At 40.4% G+C, this 17,651-nt stretch overlaps 1 protein-coding gene across 8 annotated transcripts in view; it reads right to left on the reverse strand.

The window, feature by feature from the left end:
- Trpm3 (transient receptor potential cation channel subfamily M member 3) overlaps positions 1-17,651 on the reverse strand; it is a 526,011-nt gene that overhangs the window by 268,668 nt on the left and 239,692 nt on the right. For 7 of the 8 annotated variants that reach the window (XM_055613953.1, XM_055613952.1, XM_055613951.1 and 4 more), the window contains exons 2-3: positions 11,291-11,370; positions 9,826-10,030 (exon numbers count right to left, since the gene is read on the reverse strand). In XM_055613953.1, coding sequence (XP_055469928.1) covers positions 9,826-10,030; positions 11,291-11,370 — 285 coding nt within the window. Of the gene's footprint in view, positions 1-9,825; positions 10,031-11,290; positions 11,371-15,910; positions 15,935-17,651 lie in introns of those variants that run through there. The other variant, XM_055613954.1, reaches the window with a different exon arrangement.

A 17,651-nucleotide genomic window follows, 5' to 3' on the forward strand; every position in this document is an offset into this window, starting at 1 on the left:
TCTATCTATCTATCTATCTATCTATCTATCTATCTATCTATCTATCTATCTATCATCTATTTATGTATGTATCAATGATCTATATCTATTAATTATCAATCAATCAATCAACCAATCACCTATCTCTCTTTATTTAAGTTTTGTGAGACACTGTGTAGCTATGGCTGGCCTGGAACATGTTATTCAGATTGGACTGACTACAGACTCATAGTGATCCTCCTGGTTCTGCCTTCTCAGTGCTGAGATTAGAGGTGTGTGGCACCACATCTGGCGCAAATATTTTTTTTATTTTTAAGAGATAAGTGACATAAGACGTGCCGGCTATTCTGCTATTCTATAATTAAAGATGAAAATTTATAGCTGGAATCAAGGTTTATCTAGATTCAACAGGAATTTCTGTATATAAAAAGTATATATTACAAATGACATAAATACAATAAATATACATATATATATATGTATATATATATATATATATATATATGACCATACACATAGGCACAAAGCTTTTAGTTCAACTACATAGTTGATATACTAGGCAACGACAGAAAAATCTTCTGAAATATACTGTTAACCTGGCATGAAATGCAGAGATATTCAATTTCTAAAGAAAGTCTGCTTGGGGACGCAGAGGAGGGTGAGATCTGAGAGGCTCTCCAAAATCCTGCAGCCCCTGAACATCTGACCTGATGACTTTCTGCAGTATGGGGGAGTCCTTGGGGAGCCCCACAGAAAGCTGGAATACATCAAAGTGCTTAAATATGAAAGGTTAGGGAAAAAAACCTAAGGAACTATATAAAGGACAGCTGCAGGAACGCTTGCTTACCTCAACCGTGGAAGGCTGAGGGAGGCTCTGGGTAGACTGCAGGAAGAATTCCATTTGATTATTTCTAAACACAAGCATATCCCTGCAGGGCCTTGCCACCAGTACTCTCAGGGTGAGTACTGAGACCTAGAAGGTGGGATGTTAATGTCAATTATTTTGGTTGAGCGATGACTCCAGATAAGTGGCAGAAGCAAACACAGACCATCTGTGAAGGGATGCGTAATAAAGCCAGGTTGAAAATAATTCCTGCAGGAACAGAGAGCTAAGCCAGACCCTCTAAGACAGTGTGATGGTCATAGACTACAAACCAGACATGTTTAGCATCTTTTCTATGGATATCAAAACAAGGAAGAAGAAGAAACTGTAAGGAATGACCATGGACATTTGAAAACCTAGAACAGAACTTTCAGAAATTTAAATGTAATGCTGTAAATGAAAATTCGCATGAAAAAGGACATATTGACAGTAGCTCTTAAAAATTTAGTCACATTCATCCTGATGCTCTTGGTTTGATCCCAAGGCACACACACATAAAAAGGGTGTGATGGTACATGCCTGTAATCACAGCATTTGAGAGGTGGAGGCAGAAGTTTGGGGAATTCAGAACTATGTGAGATGCTGTCTCAAAAAATATTGAAAATAACAAGAACAAAAATCTTTGCTCGGTCCTTGAGATGATTCAGCGAGTAAAGGCACCTTTTTGATTCCAAGCCTGAGGACCTGAGTTCAGTCCCTGGGACCACATGGTAAGAGGAGACTATCAACTCCCATAAATTTTCTCTGACCTCTGTCTGCCCACTATGGCCCACACAAGCGTGTTCACACATATATACACACAATAAAATCAATTAAAGTTATAAAAAAATATTGTCGAGAGAGGAGGAATTGATTAACGAGATTTGTGGCACATTACTGTAATCAGCACTTGTAAGGGTAGAGGCAGGGACATCAGGTGTTCGAAGGCTAGCCTTGGATACATGGTGCATATGAGGCTAGCCTGGACTTTGTGAATCTTGTCTCAAAAAACACCCTCTCCCCCAAAAAATTATTCACTACCTTTGGGCATGAATTCCATTCAAGTGTATTCTTTGTATGTGTGTGTTGTGTAGGTAGGACTAAAGTGATGTGTCTGTTATTTAGCTTGGAGTCAATTGGAAGTAAAATACACTTAAATTTTATATGCAAAACAAAGAGATGATGGGGAAGAAAGGCCATGGTAAATGAGAAAATATAACAATTGGTGAGCTGTTCAAGGCAGCTCCACTAGTTCATATACAAAGAAACATAAGATTCTGCAGAGACCACACCTAACTCCCATGCATATCAGATGAAAATCACAATGACTTTTAACTATGTCTATCATCTATGACTTACTGTGCCCTTCAATAAAAGGCAAGTATTTAAGTAAATCAGCAAGCTACGTTTTTATCATTTTGGTTATTTGTTTAGAAAGTTGAATCAATGATTTGGGAGGTAAAATTGTTATTAAAATCATGGGTTAATATCATTTTTAAGATTGTGTAGAGATTTCAATTAAACAGATTTTAAAATATTATTTTCCAAATATGTAGAAATCAAACCTGCTGAATCAGCTGCTCAACACAGATAATTTTGCCCAGAGCAATTAATCGATTCATATTAAATTGTTAATGTGATTTGAAATTAGGAGCTATTTGGGTTGTCATGATAAGAAATTATTATTTTTTTATTCTGGGGCGGGGATGGGCACATGCAATGGGGTACGTATGGAGGCAAGAGAGCAGCTTGTTAGAGTCAGTTTTTTCCTTTTACCATGTAAGGCCCAGGCATTGAACTCAGGTCATCAGCCTTGGCTGCAAGTGCCTTTACTCACTGAGCTATCCCTGCAATCTATGATAAGCAGTATTGATGTCTATTATGTGTCTATTGATTGCTAAGGGATCCTATTGCAAATAACAAGAAATCTCCCTAGGATTCATTTCAAATGTGGTCATGTAGGTATTGCTCTTGCTTGGCGATCTGTCTAGAAGTTTCCAGTTCATTCCATTATCAGATGCTAGCCATATTGGTCATTTGAACAATGTGAGTATTTGTCTTATTAAATGAGACCAATCCTGACCACTAAGCAGGATACAATAAGGATTAAACTGTGGAAGGTATAATTGTAATCATCAAGAGGCTCCAGTAAGGGCAAAGTGGGCAAATACTACTTACATTCAAGGTAGACATAGCATGCTTGTGTAAAGCTAATCTAAGTCACATGCTTTTCAAAATTGTCTTTATTTTCCACTCTAGTTTGGTGGGATGTGGGAGACCTGGTCCTTCCATTACTCCAGGCCTTGATTAAGAAAGAAGCTGAGATTAAGACAGGAATGCCTCTCTGTAATTTCCTGTCCCTTTCTCTTCATGCTGTTAGCTTTCCTGTCTGACATTAGGAGCCTGTACATGACAAGTGGATGACTTTTGCAATGTTCTGTCTAAGACAGAGGCTAGATTTAGTTGAAATGATATAATTTTATATCTTCTTAAGCATTGTGGAAGTCAACAAATCCAACATTATTTTCACCTGAAGATATACTTTAATTTCTAGACAGCAAGCTAGAAATTACATTTTGTGAGACTCAGATAGGAAATGAGAGCTTTTCCTTCATTTGAATGGAAAGGGCTCTGGTAACAAAATCTCTATGGGTTCAGCTGTGGCTAGTCTTGGGGTTCTTTTACTGGGCAGGTGATCTTACCGCTGAATTGGCTATTACTGTATAATTGTTTTAAATGCTTATGTTCACTTATTAAGGCTATGAAGCTCACAAGTTGTCACCAGCCACAGGGAATTGCCAGGCATCATTTTTTCCTTCCATCATATCTACGGGGCCAACGGCTGGAGGGTGAGGATGCAGCCATCACTACTTAGAGCAGATGGAGGCTGTTTCCTCAAACAAAGAAACAGACAAGCAAAATCTTTAACTGTCTATTGAGCCTCATAGAGCATTTGGTTCCACTAATTCATCAGTCACCTCTTTAGCTCCAGGTTTTTTCATGCATGTAACTTTGCCCAGCTGTTTTACTGAAAATGAAAATGGGCTGCAGAGCAATAAATCTGGCTACACTTTCGGAAATGTTCGATGACAGATCCTCTCCTTTCACTGCAAAGCCATCCTTAATTCTTACAAAGCACCACTTGTACTTCAGCAATGTCTGTTCTGCTGCAGGGCCGTATCATTGTGAAATCTGTTGGAACAGTCTTGGCAACGCCTTTTCTTTCAAGCTCATAGTGGGAAATATATCACATTCTCTTTATTTCTGAGAAATGTGGCAAGCATCATGTTATTTCCTAATTTATGTAGCCACATATAAAAGGGTACTTGAAATTAAAGCTGCTTCCAGGTACAATATGTCACATCAGAGATAATTCTGCTGATAGCAGCTTTCCAAGCCCACAGAACCTTTGCTTTCCATCTAGAGTTGAATCCTTATGGTGGCTCAGCACACATAAAAATCTCACTAGAAAAAAAAATTTGGAATGGCATGTGATGCATTTAAACAAATTCATTCAAATTTCTACTTTTATGGCCCTGAAAACACAAGAAGGAAAAGTGTCATTCTTTTTTGGTTTCCCAGTGTTAGATGTCAGGCATTTCTTGAGTTCATGTTGATAATGGGAAACTCGATAGTGAGAAATAATATACAATGTCACTAATCACATACGGGGGTCATGGGGGATAGTCTATGGACTTTCTGTCAGAATTATTTAGCACAGCGTTTTCTAGAAGCAAGGAAGTGGGATGGTTTCCTGGAAGAGATTCAGTTTCTCCTGTCTTATAGACCTATAATTAGAATGGAAAAGATTAACCATAGATTCTGCCTTAATTCTTAATTTCAGAGGGACATCTGATCGTGCTGCCAGCTCAGAAGTCTTCAGACCACAGAGCGCAAACTGGAAGTCAATGATAGGGTTTCTCCACAGCTCCATCAGGTGGGAGGAAGCTTTGTGTTAGGCGCAGTGCAGTGATGGGCTGTTCATGTGTGTGAAGAGGAAATCAGTTAGTCATTTTCTGTTTGTGTGTGTCAGTCAAGGATTCCCAGACCAAATTTGCATTTCATTTTTAATCTTGGTCAACTGGGGACCTAAAGGCCTGTAATAGGAAGAGGACCAGGTCTCCCACACCTCACCAAACTAGAGTGGGGAAAAAAAAAGATAATTTTGCATTCTGCAAATCTGAGAGAATGTGTCAACCTCAAATTCAATCCAAGAGCACATGGTTACCAATGCCAAGCTAACACAGGCAACATCTGTACTATGTGGTCGCCTCCCCCAAAGCTCAGTGAACAAGGCTTTCACCTTTGTGGGCTCAATAGTTAGAGGATTCAGAGTGAAACAAAGGCTAGAGCTAATTGTAAATTATATAAAAACTGTTCTAAGGGACTCTACATGATCTAATAAGCAGAGTAAATAGCAGAGGAGAGGCGGAGGAGAATTATGTGGCTGGCTTGAAAGGTTTAACTTCAGGGCCTTAATTAGGTTTAGTCTTACCTGGCCCACAAGCCAGCTCAGCATTAATTAGAAGAGATGATTTGTAAACAAGTGAGTCTATGTAGTCTGCTCACTTTGTAAAATCATGTGAGAGCTCTCAGTAGACAAAGAGCCTCCAAGAAACCTCACCATGTCTGCTGACAAGGCCATCTTGCCGTGGTCCTCAGGCAGTGTGTAAACTATGAGATGGCCCTATGAGCTATCCATCCCTCAGAGAGTCCAGGATGGTTTCAGGAAATGAGAAGGAAGTTAGGCTCCTTCCCTCGCTGTCCTTCATGTGTCATAGTTTCTCTCTGCAAAGTGATTTTCCTGGGATGGGTTAAGCTTGGACGCTGAGTTCTGAATACCATAAAGCACTTGAAAGAACCTGGCAAATGATTCTAATAATCTAGAATGTAATTTACAAAGACTTCTCCCCGCTAGAGGCTTTCAAGCTTAATTAACCTCATTAAATATTAGTGATTTAAATATTCTGCTACAAAATTATAAAATCCTTATAAAAAGGTAGAAGCACAATTGTAATTAGCTTCTTTTCAATTACCTCCATATTATTTCCAAATAGAACAGTGACTGTCATGTTCTAGGCACACATACCAAAGAAAATAGAGAATGGAAAGGGGGTTGGTTGTTAGGAGGCTGGGTTCAAGAACTTCCTCTGGACCCAGATTCCCTGTTCAGATGTAGCCAATAGGCAGCTCAATCTCCAGGTGGGCCCTTTAGTGAGGGGAGCATGGGTTGTCTCTGACATAGACTCTGTTGCCTGCTCTTTGATCATTTTCCCCTGGATTGAGCTTGCCAGGCCGCAGAGGAAGAGAATGCAGGCAGTCCTGATGAGACTTGATAGACTGGGGTCAGATGGTAGGGAGGAGGGTGACCCCTTTCTGGATTAGGGGAAGGGAGTGGAGGAAAGAGGGTGGGACTGGGAGCAAAAGAGGGAGGGGGCTACAATTGGGATATAAAGTGAATAAATTATTAAAAATAAAAAAATAAAAGAACTTCCTCTTTTGGGGGGCTTCAATTCACTCGTCTATAACATAGGTTGAGGGGATGGAGATTAATTTTTCCAAGACTTGTTGCATAGTGGAATAACTGTGGAATTTATATATCCAAAGATCTTTGGATACCCCATGTTCTCTCCAAGGCTAATGAATGAGACTCTAGATGTGAATCTTAGATATGGCCATTTGTAATGGCCTTCCCTGTTATTTTGTGGCCCCAAGTCAAGAACCACTAATTATGATCCTTCAAGTGTCTTTCATGCTTAAGGGTCTGTGATGTCCTTCTGTCCCCTCATAGGTGGTAGGACAGATAGATACCTAGGTATGACTCTCATGTAACTGGAAGTATTTTTGTAACGAGTCTGCTCTTTCTGCTCTTTGCCTCACTATGTACAGTCCACCTTGGCATTTGGAAACTGCTAGAGCTGTATCCTGCTCTGCCTTCAAGGAAAAAGTTAATGTTATATCTTAGCTTAAAAAAATTTTTTTTTCAAATAAAAGTCAGTTTTGCCCCTAGAGTGTTTTGATGACTTTGCTAAAAATCACTTCAAGGACTTCTTTCAGAAGTGAGGGCCCAAAGGCACATTAAGTTTACTGGCCCAACTGCAGTTTTGGAGAATAATTAACCATACAGTACTCTCATGAAGTCTGGCTTCTTTGACAGGCAGTGGGTGCCAAGTCCTTCTATCCAAACTGCACGCTGGTTGCTTAAGAGGTTGAGAAGCAAGGGAGGCTCGGGTTGGCAAGCATCCATTCCCCTGCCTCATAAAATGAGGCCTCTGGCCTGACAGCACCACTTCTTTGTTTAGACAGGAGAAGCAGAGTAACTCCAGGGCAAGCTTTCAATGTGCACAAGATACTCGTTTGTATCTGAATGAATGCTGGAGATTTCCAGTCGCTAAATACCCAGTAGTGATGAAGAGAAAAACTGGTCTTCATTAGGCTAATTAGACTTGGACAGAAAGAAAGGGTCACCCTTAGAGTGATTGCCCTGAGACCACCTGGGGACACTCTAACCTCAGGGTCAATGTCATAGTGTGTGAACAACAGTCACCAGTGCTCAGAAGGGTAGTTGATTAGGGTCCACTTCCCTGAGTTCTTGACATTTGAGGACTCGAATGTAGCCCAGTTTTATGCACTTGCTGAACATGTATGAGGTTGTGGGTTTGAATAGAGCTCTGAAAAAAAACTTATTGAATATATGTGGAGAAAGTGAAATCTGAGGGGATTGCAGAATACTTGGTTGCTCATTATGATCTTAACTATTATTCATTAAAGACATTGCTGAAGTATTTTGCTGAACTCTTTGAAGGGCACATGCTAAAAAACACATTTTGAGTTCTGCTCTCCAGGTTTCTAGGGAATTCACCAGAAATTTTCAGGGGATGAAAAGGATTTCCTATAGAGGAAAGTTATACAACAGAAGTGCTGTGCTCATTCTAACGTCACCCACAGCAGCTGCTTTGTGACAGAAATGGACAAGGACTAAAGTGGGAAGGATCCCAGGTAATATGACCTATTCTGATTTGCTGAAATGAGTGACTACAGGGGACAGACAGGGGGTGGACATCAGCTCACAAACCTCCAGGTAGCTTTCCTGGTGGTGACTCCCACTCATGTGAACTTCACAGAACAGACTGTGGGCACATGAAGTCTTATGCCTCTAGGGAAATACCCTAATGGCTCTGCAGGCTTCCAGGAAGTACAAGAAGCTATTTCTCTGGCCTATTTGTATCATCTTCATACATATTTGGAGTACTAGCTATATATCAGGTATCTTTTATCCTCATAAACACCATAAGAGGAAATGGTGGAACACTTGAGGCTCCTGTAAATGAAATGGCTTAACAAAGACAGTCAGACATTGAGAGTTTATCTTCCTTGTGACTCCAATAGCATACATCAGTTTTGATTGATTACACAGCTCCCTCAGAGAAAAACTCTCAGTAGCATTAGCATCAGGCGCCGTTCAAAGCTCTTAACACACAGAGGTGCCATTAGTTCCTGAGACAGTCTTCTGAAGTACAAGTTACTATCACATTCTACACTCGAGGAAACTAAGGCTTAAATTAACAGTCAGACAACCAGAAAGTGACAGCACCGGGCTATATATAAAACGCCAGTGGATTCCTATTCCAAGGTCAGCAAATCAGCTACAGAGTTTGACCTTTCAGAATTATAGACAAGTATTGACTGAAAATGTAAATTAAAGCATATGAACTAATAGGTGCATATGTGAAAGGAGCATTCTTTAAAGGACGAGTCAAGTGTTTTCTCAATTTCTTTTAGAGCCTAGGGGAAATGGGAATATTAATAATGCTAGCTAAGTTAGTTTACACCTACTGACATGTCCAGCAGTGTGCTCTTATCTTACACCTATTACCTAACTCTTCCAACAAGCTTGCTGAAATATAAAACTTCCACAATTTACAGAACACATGGCATACATTTTATTCTTTGAAGAGTCTGTGAGTCACCTCAAGAGTAGTCTATGGGAACTATAGTTTAGACATGACAAAAATTCTATATATTTCTCAATTCATTGCTAAAGGTGTTTTCCTTTCCAATGGGGAATATTACTAATACAGCTGCTTGAAGAAAGGGTACCTGATATGGATTACAAGATCTTTGTCAAGACCTGGAAAGAAACAGATGAGGAAATTTTGCTAATAATACAAAATGGACACCTAAAGGAAACATTCTTTTTCTTTCCAGAGCTGGGCGTAGAGGGTTTAGAAAAAGGCCAAGTAAATGAGACATAGGAAATAGTATCGCAAACTATAAGTATAGAAAATAAGTCAGAGTCAGAAAGACAAGTATCAGCTTTTCTCTCATATGTGAAGGCCAGACGGCAGTGGATCTGAGTGGTTGAAAGAAGGTGATAAAGGTCTTGGGGAGGTGAATAAAGAAGTGATGGGTTTGCTCCATGTCTGTGTATTCACATATGGAAACAACATTGAACCACAAGGTCATATACATTGTTACATATTAATGAGAATAAAAATCAGCTTATCTCATACTCCAACCAAGGACTATTCATGGAGATAACCTAGAACCCTGACAATGTAGCCACTTCTGATGAGAACTGATAGACTAAGATCAGAAAGAAGGAGAGGAGGACCTCCCCAGTCAATCAATGAACATGGGGAGGGGCATGAATGCAGAAAGGAGGGGGGAGGGTGGGACTGGGAGGGGAGGAGGGACGGGCTTATGGGGGGGATACAAAATGAATAAAGTGTAATTAATAAAAGTTAAATAAAAAAAAGCAAAAAAACTTAAAAAAAATCAGCTTATCATCAGATCTCATGCTAATGATTTAAAAAGTCCTGGGAGAGGTTTCATACCACCACCACAACCCCTCCACTTTATAGACACTCTCCTGGAAAATGGCAGAGGCCAGGCTAGACTGAAACTTATAGCCCAGGCTCTCAGCTGTTCCCTTGCAGGGTGTGAAAGTGTGTCTGAGAACAAGTGACTGGTTTTATTATTACCATGGCTTTGTTGGAATGGCCGCCTCCTTGGAACTCAATGGTCCCAAAAGCATCTGTTGGGCTGAGCTGAGTGTGTTTGCTGATAGACCACTTCTCAGACTGGATGTCATTTCTGGAGAGGCGACTCTCATTTTTCTCATTCTGGAGCACAGAGATGCTAGGTGTGAGTCCAACATGCTGGCCTATTAGGCGTCCACAGCAACACCTATAAGATGAGAGGTTAAAGTGAACCCCTTGCATCAGTCACTACTGGAATACAAACTCAGGCAGCCCATTACAGAATCCCATAGACCATGCTGTCCCAGTCCAGTGGCAAGTGAAACCCCGGAATGCAGCCTTATCTGAAAAATGGTGGATGGAGGCGCCTAATTTTCTGCTCTCTCCACCACCCAGTTTATCTCTATCAACAATTACCTGTTCCCCTCCTCCCATGTCTTTCAGTACTTAGCATATTGTTTGGGACAGGGCAATTATTAATAAAAATTCTCTAGATGTTGCCACTTTTAACTGCTTCTACCTATCGAATAATTCATGGAAGATGTTAAACAGCTTGGAGGGGAGAATCTTAACATGCACATTTAAATGAGGAATCTCACTTACATAGGAGTCACAACCCAACTTGTCTCCTGACTGATATTTGCTGTCAAATATTCAATTCTGAGACTAAAAACCTCTAGGTTTGTCTTTGAAGAAGAAATAAAAAAAAAGGAAACTTAAAATTTGTTCTGTCTGTCATCAAAATGTCCTTTATAGGTTATAATGGCCACTATCACAATTATTATTATTAGTAATTATTATTAGTAATGGCAGTTATATATACAGCAACCATTTTCTTAAACACTAACAATTTAGAATACACTGATGACAAAAAATAGCAGTGCTGAAGGTTAAGTAATGTATCTAGTCTATGGCTGTAAAATCTGTATTTTAAGACATCTTTTAAAATTGCCCATTTAAAAAGGCATTTCCAGATGATGACGTACTGTTTTATCTTCCAGATTTATGTCCTGCTGATTTTCAGGAAGGTAACGACAGTACCAAGATCATGCAGAGGGATCTGAAGTTCTGAACCCTAACTGATCTGCTGGGAGTCTTTAATTCAAGCCTGTCCCTTTACTATAGCAGGGCATGTTGGTACAAATGAGGCAGTGAAACAAAATATTTAGGTGGGAAAACAAGTATGAGCAGCAAAAATACAGTGTACAGCAATCAGTTCTTTCTGTGATGGTGTATCTTTTACTCTGTGTACAGATGCGTAGCTGATGAATTAATGGCAACCATGGCATATTAAGCATTGCAATACACACACACACACACACACACACACACACACACACATATGTATTTGGTTCAAAATATATTTAATTTGACAGTGGTTCCCTTGCAGTGGGTAGTAATTACTATTTTATTTCTATCCCCATAATGATTACTTCACATTCTTAAATTATGAAAGCAACAGGATTACCTATGGGGGTCTTTGGTGCTGGGTATGATGTGAACACATTCTCTTTTATAAAATGCTCTTTCAATCCAGGATTTCTGAGCCTAAAAGAGAGAGAGAGAAAGAAGAAAGATGAACATAAAGTTTGAATATCTTTGGCCAGGCAGCAACATAATGATTACACACATCTCGTACTAGTATATCAAAAGTGGATTCCACACTGCTGGATTCCTCTAACCAGACAGCCTGCTGATTGGGTTAACATTATAATATTAAGAAAATAGGCTGAAAAATTGTTAATAAGAGGGCTGTAGAAATGTTCATTATTGTTTCTAAAGGACAAAAACACAAAGCTATTCATAGAGAAGATGAAATTGAAGGGACAGAACGTGACATTTACAATCTTACATGAAAACAAGATTCAAAAATCAGTGGAAATGCATCTGGTTCAGCATCAGGTTTTCATGGCTGGAGCTTCCATTATATTTTCCTTACAGAAGGAAAGAAAGACAGCAGAAGGAATGGATAACTCAAAATGCCTGCTATGTCAAGGGAATCCATGTTTATGAGAGAGGAGAACAGAGAGGGATGAAAGGAAATGTGAAGATGAGGAGGATGAATGTAAGCAGGGCCCCGGCACTCCCAGGTCATTCTTGGAAAGGGAATGTGCACATTTCTCATTTACATTCTCCACACATACAAAAAATATGGCTTCTTAGAAAAGGCATTGTTGAGACCATCCAAACCCTGCCGTCAAGATGTGGTCCTAGATGGACAAAGGGTGTTCCATCAAACTGGAGGACCTTCTCTCCCTAAGCAGTGTCTATCCTGTATGTACAAGCTATGGACTGTAGACCACATTACCCCATCATAGCTATGAATGAAGCCCCACACATTTGTAAATGAAAACATGTCACAATACCAAAAGCCTGGAGACCCCAAGCCCCTGCCTTTAAAAGCATTGGAAACAAAAAAGAAGTGTCTATTAAACCCGCTAAGCTTCTCCGATGATTTCGTTCCTGAGTATTTAAGATGGAAGATACTGCACCGTCTCACTGTCACCCCTAGTTTTATATTCTTAAAATATGCCGGCCCAAGGCACAACTGAGCTGTTCACTGATCTGTGTCAATCACTGGGGGGAAATGTTAGCAGCTCCTGCTTGCCAGATATAATTAGTCCTGATACTCTGGATACGCAGTGCTATCCAGGCCTCGTGAGTTCTGGTGCACACTTATTCCTTTGATCTCACACAGTGAAGGTCTATTTATGCACATGACATACATAGCAATAGTTCTTTAATACTTATGATAATGCATATTTTATACACGACCACACAGAGGATGGTTGCGCAGCATCAAGGCTCTGTATTCTGTTTCAGTAATGATCACAATCGGGTCACTTAATTTTTGTTTTCCCTACATTGTCTTTGTTTAAAGGATTAGCCTACACTGCCTCAAAGGTCTCCAGGTCCAGGCGAACCTCTATATGCTCATGCGCACAGAAGGCATTTATAATTTTGTTTGCAACTGGACATGAAAAAGAGAAAATCTATTCTCAAAGAGTTTCCTTCTCAGACCAGTAGGAAAAGCCACTGGCTCAATCTTTGCAACAGAAATGAGCTTGGCAGCAATGATAACCAGTCTTTATCTTTGTAGAAAGCCTGTAAATTAAACTATTCATAGCCCGTGGTGCTGAAACACTGAATACTTTTGTTGATGTTATCTCTTGGCAGAAAGAGGTAAGACGTTCCTCACTGGACATTTGAAACCCACTTTCCCTACACCTTGGGGAGTAGCAAACAAAGAATGTTCTTTTGTATCCCATCCTGGCTAGCCTTCAAAAGAACCTTTGGAGAGGGGGTGAGGGACATATGCCTGTTTCCGTGAGTGCTGGTTCATCTTCCAGGAGAGTGAGCTGGGGTAGCAGCCTGTGTGGGATGCACACAGCTGAGAAAGGAACACGAGTGGGACTCCGTTAGACTAGGGCAGAGAGGATTCTTTTATCCTCAGATTTGTCCTGTCTGTATGCTGGGTATAACAATAGTGCTTGGCACAATTGGGTTGTTATTATTTGAGGAGTACCATGAATGACTTCACAGAGAGAGACCCATCTTGGCTTGTTTGTTTGCTGACTGAGACAGGTTCTCAGTCTGTCAACCTGGCTAACCTGGTAATCATTCTGAAGTCTAGCTGGCCTTGAATTTGCAGCCGTCACTATCCAGAGCCTCCCATGTACTGAGAGGGAGATGTGTACCAGCATTCCAGACTTCTGAGCTGATTCTGATACTATAAATTCATAGGGAAAGTAATCTGAGGCTCCTATAAAATATTTGTAGCAATGGCCACCAATGTGTTTGGATCAGAGAACACTGGACTGGCCACTAATGAGATATGAAGAAACGTTACTTGCCTCATGTATAGCATCTAGATCCTAAGTTACTATGGAGCTTTTGTGATAATCAGACCAAGTAATTCATTTTACACACCTAGCACATAGTAGGAGCTCAGCAAGGACTCATAATGGTGAACACGAGTTGAGGGTCCATTATGTGCAGGACCATTACTACATCTAGTTTATCAATGAAGAAATGGAGCCCGACTGATACAGCAAGTTAGTTCCTAAGCCACAGTTTGATTTTGAATAGCTTGCTCCAGGATCTTTCCTCTTACTCCTTGGATACATTGTTTTGCCAAAGGAGAAAGTGCTGGTTCTGAATGTTCTTTATGTGTGCAGTGCCAACTGAGATTCCCGGGACTATTTCTGTGTTTGGGCCATACTGGATTCCTAGTGTCATGCGGGAAACCGGTTCAGATTTGTTCCTTCCCCTTCTTCCTAGCTGGTCCAGGCCTCAGGCATAGCGGTGGGGGGCTACGGGGGTAGATGAATGCTCTGAAAACTGTTCTTCCTCTGCCCTTGGGGTAATGGATGGGGAGCCATTTTACGAAGACTACAATGTATAAGGCCGAAGTTAAAGAAGGGGAGGGGGTGTTATTATTTCTCCTGCAGCAAAGAAATGGAATCACAACAGGACTTTAAACTTGAGAATATAGCGGTCCGTGCCAGATGAATCAAACTCTTTAAGGACACTGTTATTATTAGTTTCAATGTGGGAGGTCCTGCAAAACTTCAGTAAGACAGTATGTAGGAAAAAAAAATTATCACATACGGGTTTTCTGTTTGTATGTTAGTCTTCCCGTGGAAGGTGATTTGACTTGTGTGCAGTCCAGTAACTTAATTACATTCTCAAAGAAGAAAAGCAGCCTCTTTGTGAGTGAATGGATGGGAATCTACTTCTGTTCCTTAGAATTAGCAGATTAATCAGTTCCCTTGCCAAGGCACTATTGGGAGGGAAAGAGAGGTGAGGTAAAAAGATCTTCCCATCATTTATAATAAACTTCTACTCTCTTTATTTACGAGACAAGTATATTTCATCATAGAAAGAATGTGTACATAACAGATGACTTAGGAATTCTCTAAAATATACATAATTGACTCTGCTATGCTGTGGGATTGGTTTTATTGTGCTTTTATTTATGTTGTTACTGTGGACAGATACTCAATTTAAAAAGTTTTTTTTTCCCTTTGGAAAGGGCATATTTTGATGTACAATCATGATTTAACATGTTGCCTAAATGAATCTTTTTCTTTTGTTCAAGGGCTTTGAAATACTCTGCATGAAGCTTTAGACTTTGCTCCAATACCCAACTAAGTTAGTGCAGAATGATTATCCTCATTGTTAGAAAGCATGAAATAAATCTGACATTCATTTCCTGCTGACCTTTTAATTCTCTTCTGATGCAAAACTTCACTCGAGAGTTTGTCTGATTTGCTTTGTTTTTTAATTATGCCACAGAAGTCTCGTCCTCCTCGGAAAGGTGGGTCCTGTCGGCCCTCAACAAATCACTTCTGTATATTCTTTTCTGGAGGTAGAATGGTCAAGTAACCATGCTAACTTTATTAGGGGCTATTTCTTTCTTGTTTTTATGCACGATCAGCCATGTGCGATGTGTAATAGGAAAACGTTTTCAAGGCTAATGATTAAAGGACATCTTTTTCAAAACAGAAACAAGGGCATCTGCATTTTGAAGTATAGTGGTTGCCACAAGGTATAAAAGCAAGAGCTAGTTTTGAAAATTAAACATGTAATCAATAAAACATTAAGATGAAAGAAAGCAAAACACACCCATAAAATATTGTCTTATACAAAAGAAACATTAAGTCATTTCATTTAAACAGGCTTCATTTACCCACTCTTTGCTACTGACATTAAAGAGCCGACAACTTTGCTCTGTCTACCTTTACCTCCCTTCTAATTACAGACTTCAGCCTTTCTCTAGGAGGGAACAGTTGCAATACAAACTTAGCAGCACAGTAACCCAGACAGTTAATCCCAAGATTAAAAAGAAAGTATACGAACTTTCCTGAAACCAATTATGAGGAACACCTCTCTTTACTGCCCGCCCTCAGAGTTTCCAGTTTCAAGAGGCCACCCAGTATTCCCAAGAACAAAATACCAAAATATACATTCATTTCCCCCTCTGTTTGCTCTCTACACTCTCTGTGTGTTCCTTTAGTCTTCCTCCAAGTCCTCACCTCCAACATGGACAGGTCAAACAAGAGAAAAGTTAGCTGAAATCGTTTACCTGCACACTGACTCTGGCTGGTAGCAAGGCAGTCACCCTGCACAGCTCCTGTCGTTTTCATTTTGCCCTGACTGGGGCTGGCCATCCCGTTAATAATGCTCGGATGACCGCCCACTGGAAAAAAAGTCACTTGCCAGGCTCTTCCCCCAAGAGACATTTCAAGTAAGCAATGAACTTGGGCAGATTGGCCCCTTGGAATGTACTCGTGCTCCAGGATTAGCCTCGCTAAGAATCCCATGGACCTTCCCTCACAGTCTTCACACACTGTTTGATTTGAACACCTAATCTGAAGCCAGAAGAAAAACAAATCCCCAGGGAGATCGGGTTTAACCAGCACAAGTCCTAACTGCTCCCCACCCCACCCCCACCTTCTCCCTTTCCATTTTCTGAAGGAAAGAAAAAAAGCTTGCAAGAGTGTGATAAGGTGCTCCGAGTTCTGAAAGTTCAGCTTTGGAAAACAAATCTCTCCAAAGAAACAGTGTATTAATGCTCCCAGTAGTTTGAACATACAAGAGGCATTGTTCACCCACCACACAGAATGGAGTGATAGTATTTCTTTAAAAAGAAACTGCTGAAAACCTCAGTGTTTCAAAGGAACCCTTTGGTCCCCGAACAGGAGCCTAAGCAGAATGCAGCTGGGTTTGGCCAAGGACCTTCCACAACTAGATGTCAACAAAACTTGTCTGAAATCATACTTCTCACCCACAGCCTTTCCCTTGCCCGGCTCAAAGGCACAAGAGATCTGCATTCGCTGTATTGAAAAGTGATGAGCTGAGTGTTCCATGGCTGTAGGTGCAGATGGAACATGGAGAAACAAAATGTGCTCAGTCAGCTATATGTCTCCACTCAGAGACTTGCTGGTATGCAGTCACATAGAAGGTGTGCCTTCAGAGATCACCCAAGACAGAATGTTTCTGATGATAGTTATTAACTATATGAGCTAATACACTGGGGAAGAAAGGATTTCAAATATCAGTAATGCAAACAGACTCTTAAGAAGTGAATGTCTGAGCATTGTATCTTTTTCCAAGGGTGACAGTCAACAGAGGTGGCACCCTTCAGCAGTAAATAATCAATGGGGCTTTCATTTCCATTTTCCTATTATTTTGTTACAGAGTGACTAGCATGTGTCACGGGTACAGTTAAAATGGCAATGATGACCATGTGACTTATCTTACACCCTGGTTAGCTCCTGAACCAGCCATCTTTACAGTCTCTGCTCTTTGCGCAAATGATTCCCACATTTGCAGGTCTTTCGCTTAACCATAGTCTCCTGAGAGACAGTAGACAATTATCTACCTAGTGGCTTTCAATGGATGAAACATGGTAAAAGAAAAAAAAAATACACCATGCTTTAGCATGAAACACAAGAAGGAAGGCTGGTGAATCAGTTCAGTGGGCAAAGTGTGAAAAGTGTGGGGTTCAGAGTTTGAGTCCCCAGAACCCATCTAAGGCTGGACCTCTTGGTGTTCATATGGTAATCCAGTACTTCTATGAAACACTTGAAAGAAATAGGACAATCCTCAGACACTCTTTGGCCAGTTAGTCTGGGATTTGCAGCAACGGTCCACAAAGAGATCTGGTCTTAAACTATGTGGAAAGGTAGGGACTAACCTGAGGCTGTTCTCTGACCGACACACATGCATAGTGGCCTGTATGTGTTTTCTGGTCTCTCTCCATCCTATCACAGTTGTTTTTTTTTTTTTTTAATATAAAATGGACAAATGTCCTTTACCCATAT

This window comes from Psammomys obesus, unplaced genomic scaffold (assembly GCF_907164565.1).
Source record: "Psammomys obesus unplaced genomic scaffold, mPsaObe1.curated_primary_1811, whole genome shotgun sequence".
NCBI lineage: Eukaryota > Metazoa > Chordata > Mammalia > Rodentia > Muridae > Psammomys > Psammomys obesus.